General features: G+C 32.9%; 1 protein-coding gene across 1 annotated transcript; it reads left to right on the forward strand.

Moving 5' to 3' along the window:
• Positions 1–8080: 8080 nt before the first annotated feature.
• On the forward strand, positions 8081–10197 carry LOC145641876 (small ribosomal subunit protein uS8z/uS8w). Its single transcript, XM_081692893.1, has 4 exons — positions 8081–8234; positions 9084–9231; positions 9321–9481; positions 9838–10197. The coding sequence occupies exons 2-4, from the start codon at positions 9099–9101 to the stop codon at positions 9934–9936; spliced, it is 393 nt and encodes a 130-aa protein (XP_081549019.1). The 5' UTR covers positions 8081–8234; positions 9084–9098; the 3' UTR covers positions 9937–10197.

Consider the following 10197-nt stretch of genomic DNA (forward strand, 5'->3'; position numbering starts at 1 on the left):
TGGTTTTCTAAATTATATTATTTTAATATTTAAGTTGGAAATCCGCTGCAATACTTTGATAAAGTCTTAACGTTTTAACACGTGGCGGTAACATGCCAATGGTTCTCCTCTATTTTTATTTAAAGTAAGTGGTTTGGAAAAGGGAGAATTATTGGGGTGTTACAATTTTTGAGGTGGTACTCCTTTCTATAGTATTTTTTTAAAACTCCTTTTTACTGATCTTTGTTGTTTATTTTTGAGGTGGTATATATGAGGAGAAGAAAAGCAAAGGATAATACTAGGAGAGGCGGCTATGCTAAGTATCTTAAAATTTCTAATTTTTTTACTTTTAATTTTCCTGTTATTGAAATTGATTTTTTGGGATTTTTTTTTAATTTAATTTTAACTTTTTGGTTATTGATCTTTAGTCAACTTATTGATGAAGAGCAGTAGAGCACCTTTTGCTGAATTATTTGAAAAAATTGATGCAGTGGACGCAAGTGCTGGCAAACGTGTAGCAGAATACTTCTTGATTGACTTCTTTATTTAAATATCCTTATTTTAATTTATTTTACAATTTTGTCTAAATATTTGAAATTTAGATAAATGTTCTTTATCAAGTAGCTTTAATGTTTTAGAATACGTGCGATATTGACAAGGAACATTCCTTATTTTGAGCTTAGTTTTTTTGTTGGGTAATCACTTACTTCGTATACGTTAATTTGCTATTGTCTGTAGTGCTATTAACTTGTGTTATTGTGTATAAAAATCGTTATAAACAAACTAATATGGGATTTAAACAATAAACACCCAATAACATAGTCTAAATAAAATCGCAAAACATACTAGCCAAAAAAAGTCACACTTTCGGCCTCACTCACTAGCATCACTACATTGCTTTGCGCGCAACGCGCGCGTGTGCAACCCTAGTCTAATAAAAGCTTTTACCTCATACAATTAGGGATATTGACATTTGTTGTTTTGGTTGTTTTTTTTTATTTGATAGCTCTTTTGTCAAAATAAAATAAAATAAAATAAATCTTATCATAAGATCCAACTAGACTTAAAATAGGTTTATAGTTTTAATAAAATAAGAAAATAAGTTGTAACTTATATACAAAAAATAAAATTTATAAAATCACAAAATTAGTGGGTATTACAATCTACCCTCCTTAAAATAAGTTTCGTCTCCAAAACTTACAATAGAAAAATTTAGGGTATTACAATCTAACCTCCTTAAAACAAGTTTCGTCCTCGAAACTTAAAGCAGAAAAATAACTTACTTGTAAATTTGGGAGAAATTAATAAACACTAAATCAAACTTTTCTATATAAAATAGATAGATAGAGTATTAAAATTATTAAGGGTATTACATAATTGTAATTCCCTGTATTTTATATATTTTATAAATGAAATTTTATTTTATTTATAATATTTATTTGTACTTTTCCGGAATTTAATTTCAAAAGTTTTAAATTATTAATATAGGTCGAAAATTATTTTAGCACAAACTATTTTATTAACCTATATTCTACAATTCATGATCATATAAACAAAGTCTAGTCCATTTCATTTACCTAATTGGCCCATCAATTTTAAGAGGCTCAATCTTCTTACTTACCCTACAACATTTTCTCTTATAAATACTCCATTAATCTCCAAATTTTCCCTCACAAAAGGTTAGTCTTATTTTTTTTCCTTTATTTTATTTTTCCTTTATTTTTATTTTTATTTTTACCTTTTCTTTTTCTTTCTTCCTTCTTCCTCCTTCACACGGCTGTCGGCTGCTGCCTTGCTACTTCTGTCTACCGCCACTACCTGCCGGAATACCACCAGCGGTTTGCCCAGCCACCGCCGACCACCTGCCGTGGCCATCCTCCCCTTTATTCGTCCTTTGTTTTTACTACTTGTTTAATTATAAATGTATTAGTTTTGGGTTTTGATTTTATAGTATAAAAATTATATTTTTAGTATCAAATTCATGCTTTTGATAGTTTAAAGTTATAGTTTCAGATTATAATTGTGTTATATATTTTCAGATTTTATAATTTTAAAACCTAAGGTTTCAATTTATCTAAATTGGGATTTTAAGGTTCTTATGATCAATTAATTGGGGGCTTTTGTTCCTATTAGATTTCTATTGATTAATTAAGCATAAAAACATGTTTAAAGGAAGTTTTAATCAAATTTATATTGCTGGAAATTTATTTAAAGAATTAGTGTTGTGATTCTAATGAAAGGGGTTTGATTACGTACCCATTAAAAGATAGATTAATTAAGGGTTTAAAAGTAATTTTTCAGATTTTATAAAGTTTCAAACTTTGCTATAATTCCATGAAAAAGGTGTATTTTAAGGTTTTCATGAAGGAAATTTAAAGAACTATATATAAACTTTTGATTTTAATTAAAGGGAAGGTTCAATGTTGTTTATTAATTGGATTTTAAATGTCTTAAATTAAGTTAATATTGTTATAAATTTGATTGTTTGGGTATTCACTAGTAGACAAAATTTAAAAGGCACCCCCTGATAGCCACCGGTTCAGTCCAAACCGGTGGCAAAAATGGGCAAAAAAATGCGCGGCTTAATGAACCAGGACATATGGCACTGGTTCACTTCAAACTGGTGGCAAAAACATAAAGGCCACCGGTTTGAATCGGTGCTTTTATGAACCGGTGCCTTTAAGTATTAAAAAAAAAAAAAAACGACCCTTTTTAACCCCCAAACCCTAAAATCTCTCTCTCCTCCTTTTTCTCCTAGTCGTTTCTCTTTCTCTCTCCTCCTGTCCTCCTCTTTCTCTCTCCTCCTCTTCCTTCTCGTTCATTTTTTTTTCTGGGTTCTATTTCTCGATCTCCTTCTCCACTGATCTCCTTCTATTTCTCGATCTCCTTCTCCTCCATCTATTTCTCTTTCTCGATCTCCTTCTCCCTCATCTCCTTCTCCCTCGTGTCCTCCTCCTTTCTTTCATTCGAAACCACCACGAAGACCATTTTAATCGAAGACCACCACATGCAACACCATTTTAATCGAAGACTACCACCAATTAGAGGTTTAATCGAGGTTATTCGATTTTTTTTTCTGGGTTTTTATTTTAATCGGTTTTTTAATCGATTTTTTTTATGTTAATCCATTTTAATTCGTTTTTTTTTTTTATTTTCTGGGTTTTTTCCACCAATTTGAGATTTAATCGAGCTACGTTATTCGGTTTTTTTTTATGTTAATCCAGTTTAATTCGTTTTTTTTTTTAATTTTAATCCAAGGTTTTTTTTTATGTTCATCGATTTTATTTCGATTTTGTTTTTTATTTTCCGGGTTTTTGTCTTAATCGATTTTCTAATCGATTTTTTTTTATTTTAATTGATTTATATATATATATATATATATATATATATATATATATATATATATATATATTCTGGTTTTTTTTATTTCAATCGATTTTTTTTTATTTAGGTGATTTTATTTCGTTTTTTGTTTTTTATTTTCTGGGTTTTTGTTTTTAACGATTTTTATTTTTTATTTTCTGGGTTTTAATCGGTTTTTGTTTTTTATTTTTTGGGGTTTTTGTTTATTATTTTTTTTATTATTTTCTGGTGTTTAATGTAATTTCTTTTAATCAATTTTTTTGTTGTTGTTGTAATTGGTGCAGATATATTGATGCAAGAATCAAGATGCAAGTATATATTGATTTAGATGTTGTATGGGGTTATTTTTTATTGTGATGTTGTAAATTTTTTTTATTTATATTGTAATTTTTTTTTTTTAATTTATATGTTGTAAATTTTTTTTTTGATTTATATGTTGTAATTTTTTTATTGATCTATACTGTAAAATTTTTTTGATTATATATATATTGAACAGATTCGATTATATTGATTGTGATGTTTAATTTATATTTTGTGTTCTCATTTAATTTAGTTTGTTTAATTTTTAAGTAAAAAAAGACAAAAAAAATTTATATTTTGGCACTTTTGGCACCGGTTAACCGGTGCCAAAAACATTGAATTATTTTTTTGGGGGATTTTTTTGCACTGGTTTGAACCGGTGCCTTTTTAAACCACTTATTGGCACCCCCCACATTGACACCGGTTCAAACCGGTGCCTTAGGCCGGGTTTGAACCGGTGCCGATTTCATATTTTCACATAGTGATTGATTGAAGTTTTATTGTTTGGTTTAGGAGAGGAGTTTATTGAAGGTGATTTCTAGTTAGTAAGGTGGCATAACAATTCGTTAAGGTATGTACGAGCTACGAAACCTTGCCTTTAGATGCATGTTTAGGGATGTATCGAGAACTTAGTATCATGTATAGAGAAGACTGGGCTTAATTGTTTGGTTATACATTGTGATTTCCGTATATTGTGAATGAGACATGTTTGAGGTATAAGTATATGACTACGGTTGTGGGTGATGTATAAGTGATTTTCTTATAAGTTGGATATGTTATGATTAATTAAAGGTTATGAATTCTTGGTTGTTTATAAGTGGAATTAATTTTTATAATGGTTCCATGAGGTTAATTTTTAATACTCTTTCATGAATTAATTATGATTTGAGTAGAGGGAGTTTATTAAAGTCTTATAAGACGAGGTTAAGGTTTTGGGGTGCTTTATGCACTCAAGGTGTTTATACACCGAGGTAGTTAAAGGAATCAATAATAAATGTTGCTTGTCACTAATAAATCAAGAATTAAATTGGAAGTTTGCTTTACTTGATTTAATTGATATTGAATTGATTGTATTGTTTTGCAAATGAGTCATCACCAAATCTAAACTTATAAATCACGTAAAGTGCAAGATGGATGAGCAATAAACTCTGGATTTGTGCACATCTAGAGTAATGACAGTCAGGGGTTGGGGTACACGGGGTATTAGCCGTGCACTTTTCTCGAGGTCGTCTGATCTACGAGTCTCTTATTCCAAATACTTTTCAAAACTAGGAGTTAGATGAGATCTCATACTAGCTACGGTCGCGGAGTCACGCTCGTGGTCGTTGGATGTTTTGTTGATGTTTCCGAAAGGAGGCATGGGTTTTTTTTTATTGATGTTTCAAATGGAGCATGGGTTGGACAACCTTGTCTATTGCTTAATCCAATGAATAAAATGAAATGATTTAATTACTATTAACTAGCTAGTGAAGTCTTAGTAAAACTGACAGTAGTGTCGTGTGTTGAGTCTATAATTTAATTGTGTGCGATGATCGAATGTTAGTAGCATGCTAAGGATTTCTTATTATATTTCGCGTCTATATGTACTCAGCTTTGCTGATTGCGTGCTTTGTGTGTCTTTCTTTGGTCATGGCCTTCGCCCTTCAATGACCCTGTGACGATCCAATTTTTACACTTGTAATATTGTGGAGCAGATTAACCACAGGTTCTTACACATGCAGCATTCGTATTTAGGTGGTGGGATTTTGAGTGGAGTGTTGGTTGCTTTTCTCATTTTAATTACTATTTACTTTTGAAGTTACTTAAACTCGATTTCATTTTTATACTACTTCTATTGGTTTGAGTTTTGAATAAGGGCCTTAATGGTTCCAAGTTGTAATACTTAATTTGGTTTTATTCGTTGGTTTTGAAACTTATTTATAACAGATCTAGTTTTCCGCTGCTAGTTTCTGATATAGCCTTAACATTTGAGCACATGGCGGTAGCACGCCATTAATTCTCTTGAATATTGTTCAGGGTACTCACAAGTTTTAAAGAGAGAATTATTGGGGTGTTACAAGTACGTTCTTAAATTCATCCGCACTATGCTCCTCATCCAGCACATTATCCATCTCAACAGAAACAAAATGCTCCACGCCATCCAGAGCTGCCTCAAAACCCGAAGGATTACTCGTCGCAAACAGTGAGCTAAAGTAATCAGCAACAATGGACTATATACGGTGTTCCCCTACTTGTCATTCTTCCTGTGAGTCAAAGAGCCCGTCAATACGATTCTTCTTATGCCTTTGACTTGCTTTCCGATGAAAATAAGCCGTATTTTTGTCCCTATCACGCATTTTATTTGCCCGGGATCTAGCATACCAATACGACTCTTCTAAGTTTCGAAGTTCATTAATTTCCCTGGCAATTTGTTCACATCTTGCTAGCATTGAAGCATCTACATGAGCAGCCTGCACCTCTTGTAATTCCTCCTCCTTCGATTTGATTTTTTTCTTCACCTCACTGAATTAAGTAGCAACCCATTTCTTCAAGTACTTAGCGCATAAAGCAATATGAGCGTGAGGGTCTCGTCCCTCTCCATCACTCCAAGCCTTCGTAACAACCTCACTACAATCATCTCTAGACAGCCACATTGCCTCAAATTGGAACAACTTTTTTTCCTTCTACCCCTTTCAAAGTAGTTAATCGTATCAAGTAAAATCGGAGTATGGTAAGACGATACCCGAGCCAAGTGTTGGACCTAGTAATTCGGGTGTAGACTACACCAATTGTCATCACCAAGGAACCTACCCAACCTTTCTCTCACCACCGTCTCAACATAGTTTCCACTTTGCCACATATAAATGCAACCCTTATATCAGCTCACAAAAATCAATGGCATCACAAAACGCATCCATTAGACTCTCTCGTCTAATCGCACCACTATCCTTCTCCATCATACTCACAATCTCATTAAAGTCCCAAACATAACACATGGAACATTACTTAATTGTTTCAAATTCTTCATCAAGTCCCAAGTTTTATGCTTGTTTTCCGATTCCGGCCAACCATAAATACCAATAGCACACCAAATTGGGATCCCCTCACCATCACAAATATTAGCAGCAAAATGATGGTCAGAATACGACACCACATTCACATTAATATTATGCCAAAAAAAACAAGTACCACCCGACCTACCATTACTTCTAAGACATAAACCATTTTCAAAACCACAACGCGTTTTTATTCTCTCCATAACACTACTATCAGATTTTGTCTCCATTAAAAACACAATATTTTCTCTCCAACACAAATCCCGGAGAGTCCTTTCCGTCGTCGAGTTGCCAATCCCGAAAACGTTCCAACTTAACATTTTCATTTTTTTTTTTTGAGGAAGAATCACGAGAAGTAACACAAGAATTCACAAGGAAAATTAATATTCCATTGACAAAGGCACAAATAGTAATGAAGGCAACAAAAAAGAATTGATCCTCATGCACAAAAATACGAAATTGCGACCCATAGATTGGAGACTCACAATTATTGGAATAAAACAAACAAAACATCAAGGAAATAGAAGTAACTTACATTCCATGGGCAAAAACACGATTAATAACGAAGAAAGCAGTAGGAATTGACCTTAATACCAACATAAATCACGAACTCGCGAACCCTAGACGAGGGACTCACGAGAACCCTACTGTGAGGGACTTTGGTTATTTACGGAGGTAGTATTTAATACACGTGGACATTCTATTAGTATAGATATTCTATTTTTTTAATAGGTTTTGTTTCTAAAACTATAACAAAAACAAAAAATAAAAATAAAACACAGGCAAATTATAGTAATGTCAAACAGATCATAAAGAATAAGAATAGACTTATCCTATCTAGAGGTGATCAACTCTAGCTCAGCCCATTAACCTGGCCCGGGAATAGGACATATTTGAGCAAACCTAAAAAGTAAAAACGTAATTTTAGGGTTCGTTTGGCATCGCTGTGGTTTTCTGTTTTTTGATTTTTTTGGTTTTTTGGTTTTTAAAAGTATATGATATATGTCACATAATGAATAAAAAATTATTTAAACTTATTAAAATGATGATAATTTTGAAAACTGACAACAGAAAAGTGGAAACACCTTTTTCTTGTTTTCTGTTTGGTTTTTAGTTTTATAAAAGACAAATGATGCCAAACAAACTCTTAGAAACTACCTCCATTACATATTATTTGCAACGATGTGACATAAAGTAGAGAGGAAAAATGTCTAATCGTTGCAAATGATATGTAAAAAAAAAAAAAAAAAAAAAAACTGAAATCAACCCGAAAAGCCCGTTACTTTTTTTACAAATTTGGACACGACATACTGTATGATATTTAAGGTTCGATCTGGCCCGAATTTGCAAATTAGTCTTATTGAAATGGGCCTACAATTTAAAAAATTAATGGGCTCGTAAAAGAGTAAACAAATGCAGGTCAGTAAGTTAGGGTTTCTTCATTTCAATTGCGCCCCTCTTAAAACCCTCACAATACCTCCAAACGCACACTCTCTTTCTCTCTCCTCTTTTTTCCTGCTCGGAGGCGCTCTCGACGATCTCTTTCTTCTCGTCACGGTACCATTTTTCTTCATTTTACTCTAACAAACATTCAATTTGTTCTTCTGATTATGCTCTTGAAATTTCTCATGAATAATGTGATAGAATGAAATGATGTTATTTATTTTTCTTATGTAATTTCTATTGAAATGCTTAATTTTTATGGTTTGCATAAAATAGATAAACCATGTGAATTTGTTGGTTTTTTGCCCATTGTTGTTAATTTGATGGTTTATTTTGGTAATTTGAAGTATAACGTGATGTTTAGGAGAATCTGGGATGTTTGGTAGATCTTATAAATTGGTTGAAATGATTAGTTGATTCTGATAAATACTAAATCTTTGAATTTGACATGTAGATTAGGGTTTAATTTACCAACTGGGGAAACTTGAATTTTGTTGAACGTTGAAATTTAGGTGAGGAGATGGATATTTGTAGGATTAGGGCTTAGCTTTCATGGGGTTGGGTTATCTCATTATACTAGTATAATGGAAATGTGGTATTGGGTTAGAATGATATCGGGGCGTGTATTAAGCAGACTGAATCGCTTTCCGTTGACCATTGTATGATGGGATTAGTAATTAGATAATTTTCTTGATTAATGAAAATGGAATGAGGGAATACAGAATAATGAGAGCGTGCAAATCTGAACATAGTGGGTGTTCCGAATAGCATAGATTGATCGAAATCGTATATATAGTACGGAGTTAGGTTAAGTTTGATCGATAATGTACATACAGTATGGAGTTAGGAATTAGGATTAAGTTTGATCGATAACTTGTGTATAATATGGAGTTAGGATAAGTAACATATGCTGTTGCTTATTGAATTGAACTGGAAGCTAACATGCTTACTCTGCTATTGCAGCCGTATTGAGCAGCTATGGTGAGGGTCAGTGTGCTAAATGATGCTCTCAAGACAATGTATAATGCTGAGAAGCGGGGGAAACGTCAGGTCCTCATCCGGCCCTCATCCAAAGTGATCATTAAGTTTCTTATCGTTATGCAAAAGCATGGTATGTTGTCTCCAATCTCTCTTGTGAGGTCAACCTTGCTTGTGATTTTTCCAGCTGTGTCTAATGGTGACTGTCTGAATTTGTTTCAGGTTACATTGGTGAGTTCGAATATGTTGATGACCACAGATCTGGAAAGATTGTTGTTGAGTTGAATGGAAGGCTGAACAAGTGTGGTGTCATTAGTCCTCGTTTTGATGTTGGTGTCAAGGAGATTGAGTCATGGACTGCTAGACTTCTTCCTTCAAGACAGGTTAGCTAATGAATCTACTTGAACAGTGTACATTACTGTATTGAGGCTTGCCTGTGTTCCATGACACAATTAAGCATATCGCTGGGGTGTTTTTGGGAACCGTAAGTTAATAAAGAGGCTTTTTTTTGGTAATATGTCTAAGCCTACCTGTCATATAACTTTCGAAATTGGTGCACTCTCATTATAATTGCGTGTTTTGACTGTTGTGTTACCTTTGTGATCTTGTCCTATGTACATTGTTTGTCCATCGTTTCATCCTCATTGAGGAATGATATATTACCTATATACCTGTGTGTTAAATGTTTGCTCTGTTTTAGAGTGCGATAACCATTTCTAATAAAATGGGTTTATTTCAGTTTGGATACATTGTGTTGACTACATCTGCTGGTATAATGGATCATGAAGAGGCAAGAAGAAAGAATGTTGGAGGCAAAGTGCTTGGTTTCTTCTATTAGGAGTAATCTTTGTCGTAATGCTGCGATGTTTTAAGTTATAGATATGAGCTGTTTCTTAGTGTATTGTGAAACATAGTTACCAGGGCTCAGGTTTGATTTTAATTTGGGAGAGCTTTTAAGTGTTTTTGATATTAATGTAGGCACTATTCTCAAATTTTGCTATTATGCCTTCTTTTTGCGGTTGGATTTGAACCTTTTCTATACTCTTTCCCAAATCTTTTGGAATTTGCGAGTAATTTGAGAAGCACAATTTTCCTTCTA

The sequence above is a fragment of the Chenopodium album genome, chromosome 8 (genome assembly GCF_948465745.1).
Source record: "Chenopodium album chromosome 8, dcCheAlbu1.1, whole genome shotgun sequence".
NCBI lineage: Eukaryota > Viridiplantae > Streptophyta > Magnoliopsida > Caryophyllales > Amaranthaceae > Chenopodium > Chenopodium album.

Coding starts and splice junctions, on each gene's coding strand:
- LOC145641876 (XM_081692893.1), top strand. CDS start 9,099: ATGGTGAGGGTCAGTGTGCTAAATGATGCTCTCAAGACAATGTATAAT. Junction 9,232..9,320: donor TATCGTTATGCAAAAGCATG/GTATGTTGTCTC, acceptor AATTTGTTTCAG/GTTACATTGGTGAGTTCGAA. Junction 9,482..9,837: donor GACTTCTTCCTTCAAGACAG/GTTAGCTAATGA, acceptor GGTTTATTTCAG/TTTGGATACATTGTGTTGAC.